Source organism: Triplophysa rosa, linkage group LG12, assembly GCF_024868665.1.
Source record: "Triplophysa rosa linkage group LG12, Trosa_1v2, whole genome shotgun sequence".
NCBI classification, from domain to species: domain Eukaryota; kingdom Metazoa; phylum Chordata; class Actinopteri; order Cypriniformes; family Nemacheilidae; genus Triplophysa; species Triplophysa rosa.
Window position 1 is genome coordinate 18,001,164 of NC_079901.1, and position 19,010 is coordinate 18,020,173.

At 42.8% G+C, this 19,010-nt stretch overlaps 1 protein-coding gene across 2 annotated transcripts in view; it reads right to left on the reverse strand.

Moving 5' to 3' along the window:
- Nucleotides 1–19,010, reverse strand: part of znf423 (zinc finger protein 423) — a 144,314-nt gene that overhangs the window by 103,631 nt on the left and 21,673 nt on the right. For both annotated transcript variants that reach the window (XM_057347487.1, XM_057347488.1), the window contains exon 2: nt 12,212–12,271. In XM_057347487.1, the coding sequence (XP_057203470.1) occupies nt 12,212–12,271 (60 nt within the window). The remainder of the gene's footprint in view (nt 1–12,211; nt 12,272–19,010) is intronic.

A 19,010-nucleotide genomic window follows, 5' to 3' on the forward strand; every position in this document is an offset into this window, starting at 1 on the left:
AATCCCTTGGGTTCGAACCCATGACCGTGGTGTTGTTATCGCCATGCTCTTACCACTGAGCTACAGGAAAGTCCGATCAAATGATTTTATGACTGAAAATATCACCCTCACTAATAATACCTGCAATCAATTAGCTTGTAGCAAAATCATGGTTTATCTCTGTGCCAAAACTTATTAGCTACATCCTATTTCAAAAGAAAATGTCAACGTAGGGAAAACCATTTCACGGGGTTTGCGAAAATGACCCAGAATCACAGTCATTCAGTCCAAATCCCAGCTTAAGTGTCTTTAGTCGCAGGTCCAAACTGCATAAAAGCTACTGTGAGCCGCTACAATAGAGTGCATGAGAGGGGCTCGAGGCTTCAAGAGCCGCTTGGGCATAAGCCACCCAGTCGCTGGTGGCAAGCGGTAAGGACCAGTGAAGAAATCTGCCACTGCAATCCTCCTTCCGCCATTGTGGCTCCATTTTCACACCTTATTATCACATTAAAGGCTCTACGCTGAAAGGACTACACACGAGACTGGAGGAAGAGGGAGGAGAGAGCAAGATTGAGTGAGAGAGAAAGAGAGAGTGGAGCGAGACAAGACGACACATAAAATGTGAGAGATCCGGAGACAGAATTAGAGCAGGAGACACTGATAAGATTGAGCAAATTAAAGGGACAGTTCACCCAAAAATGACAATCCTGTCAGCGTCAATTTAGTCCTCCTTGTGTCATTCCAAACATGTTTGACTTTTTCTTTAGCGGGACACAAAACAGAGTTTCAGCAGGACCTCAAATTTGCTCGAGTCCATATAATGAACGCAGATGGGAACTAGAGATTCAAATTTTGGTATTTTCCAAACACAGTTCTTTACATGCTTCAGAAAACTTCAGAATGCAGTACGTGTCATTTTTGGACACCCTAACTCCTTATTCGCTTGTATATAAAAAAAGAGCAGGGTTATTTGCTAAACATCTGCGTGATCCACAATCATACAGAAAGTCCTCAGCCTTTTTAGGTGAACTACCTCTAAGGCACCACAAGATCCTACAGAACACAAAGTGAAAAACAACGATGAGGCAATAACAAGAGAAGAAAAAGAGCAGGCGAAAAGGAGGAAACACGAGGGCAGAGGGAGCGGCAAAAGGAGGGAGGAAGTGGAGGCCAGAGAGAGGGAGGGCTCCTCACCGGCTCCCCCGGGCTTAACATCCTGTCTAATCATCCTGGACTTGTGCAATCAGAGAGAAGCAGGAGGTGGCCATTCCTGCGCTCCACACATTCTGATCAGCTCTAATTTGGCCAGGCCTGGCGCTGCATTACGCTCTGCAGCAGACCACGCTAATGGGGCCTGCGGATCGGAGACCGGCCGGAGGAGAGCCAGGGTCTCACTTTGGGCTCCGGCCCAGCACGGACGGCAGGTGGAAATGAGCCGGGGGGGAGCGAAATGAGAGGTTTGTAGATGTGTGTGTGGGGTTCTCAGTATCAGGAGGGGCATTTGGATAAGGAAGTGTTGAGGTGCTCTAGTTTATTTCATCCCCATCAGAGCAGAGGTGGGGGTGAAGGTGGGGGCGTCATGGTGGTTTGGAGGGTGGTGCAGGCAGGGCTGGGGGTAGGAGGGGTATGGCCATCTGTCCAGTGGTGAGAACGCCGTCTGGACAGGGAAGAGAACGGCCCCTAACTGACACTACGCTGATAGAGCCCTGAGCAGCGGTTACGCACACACACACGTACGCAAACACACAAAAGGTGCATTAACTACACTATTTCATCCATGAGAGCTTCTAATCTCGGGGAAAATGGATGGTGGCAGTAACCCTTGAACACTCCCTACCTTTCCTCACTCAATCACGCACACACACACTGATTCCCCCAGGTACCCTCATGCCAGAGGTACAGGCACTGCCAACTAAGGCACATGCCAGCACAACCTGCTACCATGGCAACGAGGGAGGAGCAGGAAGGGACCGTTCTCTCCCTCTCCTCCGCACTCCTCCTCTTTCTCCATCCCTCCATCTCTCCAGTCATAAGTGCGGCTGGCACGCAGGAGGAGGCTGAGACAAGGATAAAAGTGGCCGGCAACCCCCTTTGCGCCAATAACCTACCTATTAAACTCTTCCATCCTTCTTCCATTCCTCCCGTATTCCTCTCCTTTTGCATGTTTCTTTCATCACCGCCCGCTCTCTCCCCCTCCTTTCCGGTAAGCGTATGCACTCTCAGGAGGGAAGTGGGGAGGGGAGTCTCTGGAGGGGGCCCTCTAGAACACACTCCATTAGAGTGCAGGGCCACCATCATTACAGGGCTCCATTTCTCTCGCTGCAGTAGAAGATTGATACACACGTATCACACACCTCAGCTGTGAGTCTTACCGCCTCCGACCGCGGCCTTGACAAACACGTACAAGCCAAACGCGCACGTAAACACAATGTGTCGTGGGGGTAGTGTAAAGGAAGACCGATGGGCGTGAAGCGGGACACGGGCGGTGGTGAGCTCGCGTGCGAGTTTCGGAATATTTAGCGGTTCACTTGTATCCCCTTGTCAAAAACTATCAAGACTGTTTTGTACATATAAGGAACGCTTGAAGGGATAGTTAAAATACCTTAAAATACAAATTCTGTCATTAATTCACCTTCATGTCATTACAAATGTGTTTACAACATTCTTATGTGAAACACAAAAGAAGAAATTTTGAGAAATGTCTTGATGGTTTTGTGTCTATGGAATGGAAGTCAATGGAGCCAATGTTGTTTGGTTACCAACGTTCTTTAAAATATCTTCATTTCACACAGTCACACAGGTTTGGAATGAAATGAGGAAGACCTTTAAAGATCATAGGTGTGAGAGAGTTTAACTTATTGGCCAAAAAATGTGTGCTGCTTGATGAGTCATCCCTATTTTTGTTACTTTCCAGAAGATAATGCTTTTATTGACATCCTAAAGGGTCATTTTATCACATTTTAAGATCAACTATATACTAGTGTACTTCAAAGCTAAAAGACAACAAAACGTAACTGCGAATGTACGCACTTACACGCGATGCCTGCAAAGGTGACTCGAGGTCAAGACCAACAAGGCTTAGCGGAATCGTTCTGAACCCACATGCTGTGTTTTCAAACACAGACTGACTGTGGCACGGTCAAGCTCAATGACATCAAGGCTGCGGAGAGTGCCGTCTGAGGAGACTAACGATTTTTAAGAAAGTCATTCCAAAAAACGTCTCTCTGATATATTCTTAGCGCTCATATATTTCATGTCTGCGCTCCGTAGGCCATTAACATATATCTACAGCGAGCGCCACTCGTGACAGAAAGCGTGCAGCTATTTTTGTTTCATTACCGTAATAGCTGTCAAGCTAGCGTTGCGTGAAGCGCACGTCTGTGGGAACTGGGCCTGCAAATGTAGTAGAAATGTGTTAGCGACATAAAACGGTGTTTAATATTTTTGAAATGTTGTGCTTCAGGTGGCCCATGGTTGTTTAAACGAGTGTGGGGGGCTGCCGTGTCCATTCGTTGTCCTAGAGGTGGAGAACAAATATAGGCACGCAGCAGCTCATAACAGGGCCAACACTGTGAGAGGGCTCACACACGTGTGTGTTTGGTAAGGGTTAGTGGATAGCAATGTGGCAAACTTGATTGAAAGCTCCATTTATCAGAGCAGAATAGATACACAGCAGTGTTTAAGAATAATGACCTTGATATGTTGATGACAAAGACTCTCTCTCTCTCTCTTCTGAGACTTTTATCATCCCAGATGGCAAACTCTTTCCACCACACCTTTGTTCACGTACACTAGTGTGTTTAGAGTATTTTTTCTGTACTAAGTTAGGGTGCATGCTGTCCTCTCTTTTATGTGCCGGAGCAACGTGTTAATGAGTGTTTGGGGGTCCTCAGCAGGGGACGTGCCCGAAGCCCACCTCACTCTCTCTCTCTCTGTGCCAGCTGGAGCCCTTGGCCTTCATTCTGCAGTGCGTTATTATCTTTGAAAGACAGCATGTCCCACCACCAAGAGCTCAAACGCACACATATTACATCCAAGTATAACACACACGCAGATACAAATTCATTCATTTAAGGACACCATGTGCTTAGTGCCCATGCATGAAATAGATCAGACCTGGGCAGCACTGTGTCTTGGTTTTCCATTCCACCAAGTTTTCTACTTTCCCATCTCCTACTGTATCGATCAACACAAAGCAGCACAATAAAATAAAATAAAATTAAAAACATAATATTAAGTATTTAATTGAGGCAGCTGCAATTCTTAAGGCATTTTACAATTCTCACAAATAGGAACTCAAACCGTTGCCTAGAAAACAGCTGTGGCCGTTTCTAAAAGAGCGTATATTTATATTCATATATAATAAAATAGTCCAATGGTGCTTGAGAGTTGCAGTCATTAAAAGCAATCCCAGGGGTGGGTAACCACTCGGAAATGGTAGATTGCATATTCAAATGCAAAAGAAAACAATATTTCTATGCATAAAGCTTAACTTTTTAAAGCACATGCACTTCTGATGGTCAAAGAGATGCACTATTTCGAGCGCAGTTTAGCATTATATATGAATGACTGTTTCTCTTCTATGACTTGTGCAATATTCAAAACAGCACTAATAGCCTTCTTACTTTTTATATTACATAAGGTTGTGTTTGTTTTATATCGATGAGCCTCAGGTCGAGTGTGTGGGTAATAGTCGTCGCGGCGGTTGGGGGGGCTGCTACAATCGCCAAGATACCAGCCCCTCCTCGCCCCCCTCCACACTTTCTCTCTCAGGAAAGACAAACAGCCATGTTTGTGTGGGGTAATTAGATGAGGAGAAGTGAATTAGAAGAATCCACAGAGCAGTCATGTTGCCGAGCACAGCCCCGCCTTACAGGGACCTGCTAATTACCCCTAGTTAGGTTGATATGTGTTTTTTTGTTTAAGTGTGGTGCAGCCTCCATCATGAGAGAGCGGGAAATAATTAGCATCGGTGTGATGCTGCCCTTAATGGACACCGCAAGGCATCCTCCACGCACGGGGAAGAACGGCAAAATGACAAAGCGTCAAAGCATCCAGAAGATGCTTTAGTGCCGCTAAGAGTCTGCGGCTCCCACAGTCACCAACATCTCCAAGAAATCAACTGATCGCCCACAACGCTCAGTAACGTTAAATATAAAAAGTAAATACTGCAATAAAAAGCCTTCCATTTTGCGCTTGCGGGTTTCGATTCGTGAAGACGACAACTCAGCAACTTGCGTAAAATGTTTTGAGACTTTAGCAAGAGAACTCTCTTTATGACCACAACCCTTAAAACTCCATTTCCCTTTCCGCCACTGTGTCTACCCTTAGCTATGCTGTACTATGTGTGTAAGTGCAATATAATGCATGTTTAACTGTTTTAAAATTACTGAAAGGGGAAATACATGCATGAGGTCATAATTGCAGCCAATGCAGAAATGATTTTTTACTTTTGACGCTTTAGCGGAAATTAATTTAATAAACCCAAATGTTTCACTATGCCAAATCTCTGACAGCTAAAGCACCCTGTCAGCATGCTAGTTATAAAACCAACTGTAAAAATGTAACTAAAATAACTACTTATATATACAGCTGCGGGAAGAAATAAGAGACCATTCCAAATTTTCATTTAATCAGCATTTCTAGATGTATTATGGCCATTCCAGTCCAGTGTCTGTTGAATTTCAACTAAATCAAACCACAGGAGTGACAAAGTCAAAGACATGAAAAATGTTATCACATAAATCTTTTTTTTAACTTTCCCTAAATGTATATACAAATATTACTGTTGTATTGCTTAAAAGTGAATATTAACTTTGCAGTTTTTTTGCAGTAATTGAAATTTGAAAAACGAATTTTGACATCTTTTCTGTTATTTTGACCTGTTTCTTCCAGTTTTCATTCTCTGCAAATAAATGCAAATAGAAACTTTTTTATTTGGGACAAATATTCTGACCCATACGTATAATTGGTACACACACACACACACACACACACACAGACACAAATACAAGAACACTACACTACTAAACCCCAACAAAAGCACCAGCCACACTGTGCTGTACTGGAAAATATCAGCTCCAACTTCAACAAGCCCTTGGTCCCTTTTCTTTTCCTAAAACAACATCTAAACCACAAGGCTGTCTTTCAACTACGCCACAAAAACACACATACACATACACACACTCAAACCAGACGCAGCCAAATGTAAACCAGATCAAGGCTGCATTAGTCAGAGAGACCAAAGAAATTGTAGTGCTGCTCTGAGCTCGATTAGGGATGTCTGATCTCATCACATGAACACAGCCTACCTGTCGAAATCCATCTCTCACGCTGTACCGGAAAACTGGAGCAGACACGCTCTCTGATAGAACACATTAATGATGTTGAACAGAAGGAAGAGGTGTGATCCAGGTTTAATATGGACTCCACAGCTACAGCACCTTTGAATGAGATGGACTCACGTTGCTTTGTACAACTCATGCATATGGAATTTCCTATTGGTCCTGTATAGAGTCATGAATATTTCATAGTTTCATTTTATACAGTAATGACAGTTATGGATCAGGCCGATTTAACTTTAATTAGCAGTGGTGAAAAATTATGCCAACTCGCTTAAAATGTAAATAAAGTTGTTTGTATCAGTATCAACCAAGTGTTCTTAAATAATACACATATTTTGTTCCTAAAGGTCCAGTGTATGAAATTTAGAGACATCTAGCGGTGAGGTTGGGAATTGCAACCAACGACTCACTCCACTGCTCTTTCGAAGCACTACGGTGGCTGACACAGGACTAAGATGTTATCACGTTTTCACTTTTTTGAAATCAGTTATCGCTGAAGGAGATAACGTCTTTCCGAAATGCGCTCTGTAGAGCAGGTTGTCCATTTAGGGCTACTGTAGAAACAACATTGCGAATTCCATGTAAGGGGACCCGCGGTGTGTGTAAATGGAAATAGCTCTTTCTAAGGTAATAAAAACAACTCTTCATTATGTAAGGTCTTTATACACCTCTGAAGACGAAGTTATGTATATTATATTGCACTTCTGTAGACAGATCCTACAAAAAATTACGCATTGGACCTTTAATGCGTTAAATAGTGTATTCTAGTGAAAATATCAATACGTTTTGTCCAACTGTAGTTTAAATCTGCATTACATCAGTCACCCTGATTTCTGAACTTCCACTAGCTACTTAAAAAAAAGCAGTGGTCACCGGCATTGTATTCCAAGTTGGAGTTGGGACAGGGGCCCCTGATGGCCCAGCGCTTGAGCAGGTGCAGTGCATGCACGTGGTCTCTCGGGAGACCGCGGGGCCTAACACGGTAAACACGGGACCTATTTAAAGCAAGTAGACTTCTCTCTCTGGCTTCACCGGCCCCTGCTTACTGTGTTTCCACAATACCGTGCAGTCCCTCGGGACCCCAGTTTGCCAGCTACTCTGTACCAGGCTCCCCCTCTCAGGAGACCCAGCACCCAACACCCGCGCACCCAGACATGCAGAAGAAAGACGAATGATGAAAGAGATCGTCATGGAAAGATGGGAATTGAATCACCCGGAACAAACAAACAGCAGTACAGCTGCTCACCAATGCCATCACCTGTTCTAGGCCACGGCACCACGAGCGCCCACGAGCGTTTGCGGCGTGGACGCGCATTGTCGCATGTGCACGTCGACATGCTAATGCATAGACACAAAGAAGCAGCCGTGAACCTCCTCTTCACACATTAAAACTGTTTTCCTGTCGCTGCCTTGGGGAAATTAAAAATATATTATAGACCTCCAGAGGTTCGTGCAGGGAGATGAAGAAAAATAGTGAGGGACACAAATGAGATAGACAGCGAGACCCGAGCGGAAAGGGAGAGACTCACAAAAGCACTTGAGGGATAGAGAGATGGATCTCTTGCTTGTGTCCTCTTTTCTAAACTGTCCACTGCATCATGGAGAAAGAGGGCCATTTTGGGGTTGTGATGTAGCCGACGGTCATCATCGTTCTTGTCCTCTTGCTGCACCCCCATCTCTCGTTCCCAAAAGCAAACCATAAGCTGGGAGGAAAGCAGCCAGAACGCATGGTTGAAGCCAGCTCAGGTTAGATTCCAGAGGGGACCGAGCATGTGAAGAGGCCAGGAGACTGACTGATATTTTACTTGAAGCATACACGCACACAAACACCAAAATCATATCTTGATGATCCTCTGGTTAAGGGGGGCTGACAGTTGGGGTCATGTGAGAAAGTTTAGGGCCATTAGAGATTGTCATGCTAATGCTGTGTACTCTAGCACACATCTAGGTTTGTTGTGCAAAACTACATATTTCTAAAATCGGTGAGTAGTTGGTCTTAAAGGAACAGTTCACCCAAAAATGAAAATTCTGTCGTCATTTACTCACCCCTCAAGTTGTTCCAAATCTGTATACATTTTGTTGTTCTGCTGAACACAAAAATACTTGGAAGAATGCTTGTAACCAAACAGTTCTGCACCATTAATGACTACCATAGTAGTAAATAAAAACTAAAAACTACTATGGTATTCAATGGTGCCCCAGAACTGTTTGGATTCCAAAATACTTCAAAATATCCCCTTTTGTGTTTAACACAAAGAAATTTATACAGGTTTGGAACAACATGAGGATGAGTAAATGACAACAGAATTTTCATTTTTGGGTGAACTGTACCTTTAAGAACACCCTGTAGAATTACACTGGTTTCTGCCTCACCCGAAGCATTTCTTAAGGGATGATATTGCTTTAGTTACACATAACTGTTTGTCCACATGATACAACATCAAAACAAATTAGAAAAGCAATCTTGTAGGAGCCGATAGCCTTGTGGTTAATGCTCCGACATATGGCGCTGTTGCGCTCCAGGCGACCAGAGTTCGAGTCCCGGCTCGTGGTCCTTTCCCAATCCCACACCCCCTCTCACTCACTTCGTTTCCTGTCCTCTTATTGTTACTGTACTCTGAATAAAGGCAAAAAACGCCAAAAATAAATCTTAAAAAAAAAGCAATCTTTCTCAGACAATTTTTGTCTGCATCAGCCATGACGGTGATGCACAGCAAGCCACAATCTATTCTATATTTTTTTATTCTAATGTGGCACATTGCATTGCATCTATAGTTCACAAAACGAACAGTCAGTTTTGTGGTGGGACAAGTAAAAATTAAGAACAAAAAATTCTCATTTGACTACAGCACATATCCTTCTTTCAATATGGCTACTTCAAAAGTTTAACATGTGCTGAGTTTGACAGCGTAGGCCATTACGAGGGTCATAAATAGGCCTGGTTCAGTGCCCTGCTGCCAAATAAAACTTGAACACAACAGCTCCCTTTCTGACTGAGGAATACACAGGTGACCGAAAAGCTCCCATTACGGGTGAGGTCACAACGACTCACCCAGTGTGGGTGAGACTAAGGAAGAGAGAACGGAGCGTTCTGATTGGCTGAGTTAAGAGGGCCTACAGGCCCACCAATAGCTGAGGGAGGAAACAAATAAAATAATTCAATTCAGGACCATTACAGCCCCTATCGGCCAGCACACAGGGATATGAGCAGTCTTTTTCCACAATGAATCATAGTCGGGGACACACACACAAATTGGGTGCTTGTGCGCGTCGGTGTGTGTGTGAGTAATAATGTATTTGATCCCTGCAAATGTGCGTCAGACATTGTCCTATATGTTGACAAAGCAAAGTCTCTAGAGCTATTGTTTCAAAGTGTGTGTGTGTGTATGTGTGTGTGAATGCATCCATAAAAGCACTGCTCCAGCTCTTTGACAGGAAGCAGAAAAAACAATGCTCAACTTCACAGCTCTGATGGCACTTATAAAGAACAATTCCCCCCTCCCTGCTCCCACTTTCGAAAAAATGACAAGCGTCTGCATCTGTCTCTATAAACCCTCCCTCCTCCTCTTCCTTTTCTTCGACCGACCCCCCCACCACCATCTCTCGCAGAGTCTCTAGTGTCAGACCTGGCTCATTTTCTCTCTTTTCTCCTTTCCTTCGCTTCTTCCCCTCTGGGCCAGGGAGGGACGGGTTGTTTTTCTATCTCAGGGAGCACGGGGTGGAGAGAGAGAGGCTAAGAGAGAGAGAGAGAGAGCGAGAGAGTGGAAACAGGGGGTGTACCTCCGGCCCGCTCCCCCAACGGGACGAACCTGAAGGGGCCTCAATCAGGTCCTCAGGGGCCTGTGGATGGGGGGGGGGCGGGGCTCCAACTCTTTCCTTTAACTTCTCCACCACTTACACTCTAACCTCCCCACACTCCACTCTCTCCAAACTCTGCACACATTTTCCACAGAGGAGGAAAGAAAAAAACGAAGTGAATTTAATACCAGGAAAAGCCTGCCAGTGTCCTTGTCGACATCATCTCCCAGGGAATAAAGGGAAGGAAGGTTTTTTATCTTTTTAAATAAGAGATGGCGAGCAGCCCCCTGGGCCCCAACACAGAGGCACAAACAAACACAGGAGAAAGTATGGATGGAGAAAAGCGGGAGAATAAAGGAGACAAAGAGAAGGAAAAAGAATAAAGAGGTGACTTGGAATGCTCAAGACTGAGTCCGCACGGAACGGAGGTGGTTTTGGCACGCGGAGGGGGAAAAAGGCTGATTAGCGTGAGCAAATGGGGTTAAAGCGCAAAAGGGAGAAATGAAGGAGCGAGGGATGGAGGGAGGAGTCGAGGAGGAAGAGCAGAGGGTTAGAGGGAGCCCAGGGACATCCCCATCCTGCTGTATCTCACACACGCAGCACTTTGCAGTCATCCAGGACCTCAATCAGCACCCCTGCAGCACTCCCTCAGGGCCGGTTAGGAGGAGCCTACGTCATCCCCTCGGCACCTCAGGGGCCTCTCCCTCTCTCCGATCTCTTTGCTGAGCTCATCACCTCTCCCAAGTACCAGGATAAAACACACAAACACGAAAATTCCCAAACTTACTCGCTCTTAATAGCTGACTTTGGATCTTATCTGTCTTCAGGGTATTAAACTCACTTCCCCTAATGGAGGCTATATATTTATTGTACTTTTGGCATTTTTGCAAACTTTTATTGATAGGGTTAGCCAAGAGATGACAGAAAATGGGGGATAAAGGGGGAACAGAATCAGGAAATGACACGAGCTGGAACTCACAGCGGCCACTTTAACACATCCTGAACATGCAGCATGTGATCTAACTGCTATACAAATATATTTTAAAACAACTGTCAGACGTTCAACCCAGCCTGTTGCGTCAAAGTTGTATTTACTTGTTTGTACTTTGTTTTGACTCTTTCTTCAGTGGAACACAAAAGAAGGTATTTTGAGAAATGTGGTTTTGTGTCCATTCAATGGAAATCAATGGGGTCAAATGTTGTTTGGTTACCAACGCTCTTCAAAATATCAAAAGGTTTCATTATTTAGGGTGACCATACATGCCATTTTTCCTGGACACGACCTGGCCAGGATTTCGGGTGCGTCCTCCGGAGGTAGCATTTGTCCACCGCATACTTCATCGAGGTTCTCACATTTCAGTTAAAAAATACATTATAAAATTAACATTTATTTCTCATAAGACATATAATCATTGTAGTTTCATTTTTACCCTGAAATATAATGGTTGCTTTTCTGAAATAAAACCTGAAATAATAAACCTCGATGACATATGAGATAGACAAATGCGGCCTCTGGAGGATGCACCCGAAATCCTGGCCAGGACGAGTCCGGGAAAAATGGCACGTATGGTCACCCTACATTATTGGGTGAATTATACCTTTAATGCCAACACAACATTTTGCAATTACTCTACAATCCAAAATATATCTAGATTTGACTCGACACTGAACTATGGGTGCAGAAAAGGGCTTGTGAGGTAACGGGAAGAAAAGCGAAATCTAATATTCAGCCCGCTTGGATTTTGCGAGATAGATTTTTGCTCTCCTGAGAGGAGGTGTAATCAGACTCGTCAGGTCGTGCAATATTACATTCTGAGTGCGAGAATGTGTCTTTACTACACACGAATGCTCCGAACAGGAAGCGCTACTAAGCTTCTAGTCCAGCATGCACCTGGACACCATCCTCCTGTGCCTTATGAAAAACTCCACCCCCACCCTTCCTCCCACCAGCCATCTCCTTCCCTCTGGGTGCAGGGCTGCAGGGCAGGCCATGTGGAATTGATATTAGAGATTGTGATGCAGTGGATCATCTCCAGGAGGAGCAGGGATTGGACGTATTATTGGAGGATGTGCAGGACTGAAATTCATACCTGTCTGAACAGAAGAGTCCCAGCCACTGGTACACTCTGTAGATTCGGCCTCTTCTACCGCTATAGAGAGAAAGAGAGAGAGAAAAATGTTCAAATGCTTGTGTTGCTAAAATGTTAAAATGAAAGAATTTTCGATAATACAAAATAAAACATGCATTTGGAAAAACTAAATTCATTTCCATTACTCAAAAACAAACAAAAAAATGCTTAAATAAAATAAAAAAACAAAAAAAAAATGTAGATTCTGTATATGTAGAAAAGAATAGTCGCATAATCTGTATCCAAAATACACTTACAATTACAATTGTATCACCAGTGTACATACAGGAATCATAGAGCTAAATGTAATACTTATTAAGATCTTTTTTAAGACTCTTTTCATACATTTTAAGACCTCATCGCCACTTCAAGTTTTAACCGGTTACATTGTCGACACTTAAACTTACATTTACTATATACTGATTGTAAGATAGCACAACTAAACAGTCTTAGTTTGTGATAACTCCTTATTAATGCAACATAATTGCATTAATACAAGCACAATCAATTGAGTGATTAACCCAAAGCAAGGTTTGTTAGAAAGGGAAACCAGCTTTGTGGCTAGCCCTTAGCACGTGAGACTGGACAGTGTTGATCCCCATCGAGGCTATGCTAATCGCCTTCCGACACACACGCCGCATACGAAATCGCCTAATTCCATACTATACAGTAGGAGAAAATTAGTATGAGTCATGCATAGTAGTACTACTACTTCCGCCGAGATTCGTGAATGTGGATAGGATGGACACTTCTCTATCACATGATGCCACGGGAGCTTAGCAACGGTCAAATTTCAAAAGTAAATCAAATAAATATAGTGGAAAACTAAGACAGACGTCCGCTTTTAATGTAAGTACCAATAAATGAATTTCTCGTGTCTAAATTTTGTTTTTATCAACGCTCACGTTTAGGTTGTTGTTAATACATCATAGGTCAAAGAGCATACGGGTCACATGACATTAAAACATGGCGGACGCAGTATATCCGAAATGTATTAATACTACCCCCCACTCATACTCATACTATATAGAATGTACTGTTTTAACAGTGTAGGTAGTAGGTACTTATTCAAATTTAGTTCGTACTGTCACAGTATGCGATTTCGGATGCAGCGACAGAGCAATACGCCTCACGGTTATTCCCAGAGATGTCCACCAACCATGGTTCCAACTCCTTATCCTTCAACCATTTGCACGAAAACTTGCATTTCCCCATTAGTCAACGATGTTGTTTAACAACCCGGTATAAATGGACCTCCCACTATTCGCCTACGCAATGATTAAATCAGTCAAACTTCAGCATATGACCTCTTTAGACAAATACGAAAAGATGATACACAATTTAATACCTTGGAAAGTGGCATTTAAGACTTTTTAATACTTTTTAAGGGCCTTAATTTTCTCCAAATTGATTTATCAATTTTTAATACTTTTTAAGACCCTGCGGACACCCTGATCACACCACTTTGAACAAAACGTTATAACATTAAATTTAAATAACATTCTAACAATAAAATTCATATTTATTCTCAACACATTAACTATTTTCAATTAGATTTACTATTTTGTTACAGAATTAACAACATTCAATGTTGAATTGAATCTGTATGTAGAATAAAAAAAATGAATTAATGTCACTGGAAATTAAAACAGGATTTTACCACAAAATTAACACTGAAAAAGGAAAGAAACCCTAAAAAAGAACTTCTTAAAGCAGTCAAAGCAGGTACAGCTCAAAATTAAACAAACAAAACATTAAAACCTTATTTATTAAGTTGACGCAAGTCACATGTTTGCAGCTCAACCAGTAGGGTTAAACTAACATTGCGTTAAACAATTCCCACAGCTCCAAGACACATGCCTTACATATTTTTTGTATTGCAATATGCAGTACATCTTTACACCCCTTCCCAAACCTGAAACGAAACAAAAACTAAAATAAAAACATTTTAAAAACTGCAAAAACTGTTCAATGCATAACACTATAATGGTTCGGCTACACCGAAGCGCGCAACATAAAGGGCAGCCCATATAATAAGTGTTGTGTTCAATCTGGTTGTTGGATGTACATCAAAGGGCTTTACTGTGTATGTGTGAGTTCTTTACTTTGTTTGTCCATGTGCTAATTTTAGAGGTGCAAAAACAGGTAACGTGAGGCAGTGAGATGAGACGAGGAATGTGTGATGAAGGTTTTCCTGGGCATTGTCAAGGAAGGAAGCCCTACTGGCACACAAACAGGAAGCAGCAGTGTTCAGGACACAATGAGAACTTCAACCCCACACACACATACACACATTCCCGGTCTCTACAAAACTCCGCTCGAAGCACTTTGGCACACAGCTTTCAACAGTCTAGAATGGAAACACACACACATGCACACACTAGCACACGCGCCATTACTCCTTAACAACAAATACAGTCGGTAATTTGCTTAACCCCTCCACATTAGACGACAGAGGCATCAGAGCATGAAGGAATATTTCTGTCGCATTATCATCAGTCAAGTCATTTATAACGGCACTTTTTCAGCATGAATGAACTGTTGAGGACTATTAAGTGTACAAGTCTTCATACTCGGAGGACAATGTCCGTGTTAAAGATTAGGAACAAAAAGCAGGAAAGATAAACATCGCTGATGAGGTTCACAGGAGGCAAATACACTAATTAGGTTATCAAACTAACCACATGAGATGTTAAAGGAAGAGTTCACAAAAAGAAAAGAAAATCCTGTCATCATTTGCTCACCCTCGTGTTGTACGTGTGGGACTGTCAGTCTCCATGAAAGCTCAAATTTGTTCTACATGTTTAAACTTGGCACTTCACAGTTGACAGTATTAGGATTTACTTATGTCAAAACATATGTCACACATTTTTACACAAAAAATTGAATATATATGGAAACCCGGCTTAAATTTAAGATCTCACTGGTACTGTACAGATCATCCTTTTTGGGTCATTTTTGGAGCTTGACAGTCCTTGCTTGTCCCCCACTTACTTTCATAATATTAAAAAAACAACCAATACATATACAAATACATTCTGCGCATTATCTCCATTTGTGTCAGAGGTTCGAAAAAATCACGAGGGTGATTAAATCACAGGATGTTCATTTTTGAGTAAACTGTTACTTTAAAGAGACGTTTACATGTGAAAGTAGGAAAAGCGCAGACGGGGAGAGCGAAAGAAGAGTAGAGAATCTGTTCTGTGTAAAGGAAATTGTGGTTAGATATGTTCCCACTGGCATTGGGCATCACTACAGTCTCACTAAACCCACTTCCTCTCAGGAAAAGACTCTCAGCGAAAGAAGAAACACAAGAGAGAAAGACAAAAAGGAAGAAAGATACAAAGCGAGAGTTTAAAACGGCCAGGAACGGCACTGTCCCTGACAGCCATACTGCATTCCTTCCACATTATCAGATCCTTAATTACACACAGACTCCAGAGCAGAATGTGCTGTCTGGGCCACCGTACACCCCTCTCTCACCCGTGCTCCCAGCAGGGTGGTCGGTGCGAACTGAATTACCCTACCACCCCCCCCATTCCATATTCTACTCCAAAGGCAACAGGCCCCTGTTTTCCCTCTCAAAGCTGCGGAATATCACGACCGCAGACGCTTCAGCCAGGAGTTCCTGCCGTCAAGACCCAAGGAGCCAAGCCAGGTCAAAATGACGGGCCTGTTACCGGACGCCAAGCTGCGGAGCCCAGAAATAACAGAAGGCCTTTACTAACAGTACACTGAGGTCCTCTCTCTTCCACTCCTTTCAAAGTCAAGGGATACGTCACACCTCTCCCTCGCTTTTCCTCTCTCTTGTCTTTTGTTTCATAGGCTGTCAGATTTTTCCTTTCTGTTACTCAAATTCCCAGTCCAAAATGACGGTTGGCTGGACGTTCGCTTCTGTTTATACTTGTTCCAGACTTGGAGGTGCTTTTTTCCTTTCCCTGACCATCTGAGTCATTCTACAAAACAGAGGCCTTTTAAAGTTTGATCAATCAATTTATGTAACATCTTTAAAACTTCAAGCAGAGACAAAATGTGCTGGTTGCTAATATGCACCGTGTCATCGCGAACGAAGCCAAGTTAAGTCAAGCTAATACTTATAATATGTATGAGGATATAATTCAACCTTTAAAAAGATATCAGTGTTGATGGTAACAGGATTGATAGTTGTAGTTTAATTTGACATTACAAGCCTTGTGCTCAAGGTAGTAATAAGGTGCCACTTGGACAGTCAATCAAATACTTATTTCGACAGATTAATATTAATTCTGTACATTTATCAGAGTATAATACAAAATCATGGCATGAGTGTTAACATTTTAAGGTCCCCCACTGACTAACATAAGAAAAATACTTTGTAAAAGAGAAGATGCTAGATTTACATTAAATGCATAATTTTCGATATTTAGTTGAAAAAAATGTACAAAAACAAAACAAAAACGTTTTCTTTTTGTGTTCATATACTATATTACTACACAAAAAAAGTCATCAATTATTTGTTGAAGTATATATTTTACTTTAAATACATTAAACAGTGATACACTGGGGCTGTTTTGTACAATGACCCATCTCTCTCACCTCAAGTTTGTCCGAATGTTTGTGTACTGTTGCTTTTCTATTCACACAGTAGTTTCTCTCCCGGCCTCAGCCGTTCCGACTCCGTGCTATACTGTTTATCATGGGAGATATCATGCTGCTTTTTCTAGTCAGATCTTGCTCTCTTGTTCTCCACTGAGCTGGGTTGGGCTGCTCTCCCCCTGGCTTTATGGTATGCTCCCGGTAGTCTGAAAGATCCGCTATGAGTGCCGCTACACGCACAAAAATGCACACACACGCATAAAAAAACACTGTTTCTCTCCAGAAACCCAGCCTACACTGCAGGTGCTAAGTACACTCAGACACCCACACTCGCACAAAACTTATACCTTCCTTAAGAAGAAATAATTAGAGGCGCATGCTTAAGAAAAACGTCACCATTGCTCATATTTATGGTTAGGGGATTCTGCAAATCCCAAAGTACTACCGAGGTGTTATTACTGTTGTCGGGCAAATTATAAAAATTGCATATCACTGCTGTCCTTCTGAAACCTCATATCTCCATATTTTTTGACAAGAATGTCAGCGGTTAAAAGCACCTAGTAAGCACGCAAAACCCCCTAGCAACCACATAGCAAAGACCTGGCAACCACTGATAACACTAGCATCACAGCAGTGAGTTTTGCACCACTTCATATTCACTCGGAAAAAAAATGTAAACATGGTTCTAAACACAAAATAGAACATTCCCAGAATTCATAGCACCACAGAGCAAAACATCACTTGAATCTCAGCCTCGCCAAACCAAGTGCTTAAGACTCCTGGACCGAACGAGGGACGTCACATTCCTGAAGACATGTCTTCCCACCGGAGGAGGAAAAAAACGCTAAATTACTCCCAATCAGAGCGCCACTCATCCACCATTTCCCGCTTCATTAGAGGAGGGATATTGGAGTGTAGTCAGGCAGAGAAAAAGAGAACGAAGGAGTGTGGAGGAGGTAGAGGGTTACGCCAGACAAATGCCCTACGTCTCTCAAACACACACACACACAGATACAGACAGCTCCGTTCAGCCCCCGGCATTCAGCACAACAGCACCACACGCAGTTGAGCCCAGATCCCCGTCTAAAAACAAAGCTGCCAGGGGCACTGGCAGCCCTCTACCTCCTACACACTACTGCACTACACTGGGCCGGAGCCAAATAAGACATACTTTCTCTCTCTGTCAAGCACACACACGCACAACCACAACTCCAGATCTACTGTCAAAATCGATGGTCAAAATAAAATCAGTGAATGAACAGATTTAAATAAAAGCGATTGCAGATGCTAAAGCATATCAATTATCACTGTTATAAAAATCTGTATCATAACACACGAAGGTGTGGCCGGACCCTCATCTACAGGGATGGGCCGGACAGCTGTAGACCACTGGACTACAGATAGCTCTCAGTACACACTTCAGTCCTCGGTGACTCAAGCTCTCCATCCCTCCCAAAAAAACAAGAATAAAACAACCCGAGAGGATATCGAGACCTCACACTAGGATCCGCACAGCCAAACGAAAGTCCTCATGGAAAGAAACAAAAGAAAAAGGGCGACTGGAAGCGAAGATGAAAAAAGTCATTAGAAGGAGTTTTAAAAGCAGCATTCTATTAAAAGCCTCTTTCTGCTCTCCCTCATTAGCTGAGCATATTTATTTCTGTGTATCTTGTCTTCGTCCCCTGGCGCCCTGTGTGCAGAAAGCACTGCTGTTGTGAACTGTGACGCAGCGGGGGGGCTTCAGCCATAGGGAGTGTGAGACGGGGGGGCCGGGAGATAAATCTGGTGTGTGATGGTCATGTGTTTATCCACAGTCACTAACTTTTAAAAGTATTGTATGCTATAGCTACAAGTGAAAGACATTGGCCGATTTATTGGTTAGTATTTGGCTGTGACTGTTTTTGGCCTTCTGGCAGTTTTAAAATGCACAAATAAATCCTGCAATCTCTTACACACCCTTGATACAAACTTGTATAATTTTTTTATACGCAAAAGTAGAATAAGAATGTATGGAAGAGAGTATTGTAAACAATGTAAGTGGATGGGGACCAGAGGCTGTCGAGATCCAAAATGGACACATAAAAAGTAATATTCCGAATTCTCTAGAATGGTACTTTATAAGAAATAAAAAAGTATATAAATTGTAATTTAAAGAAAAATTCCCAATAACATTCATAATGTATTA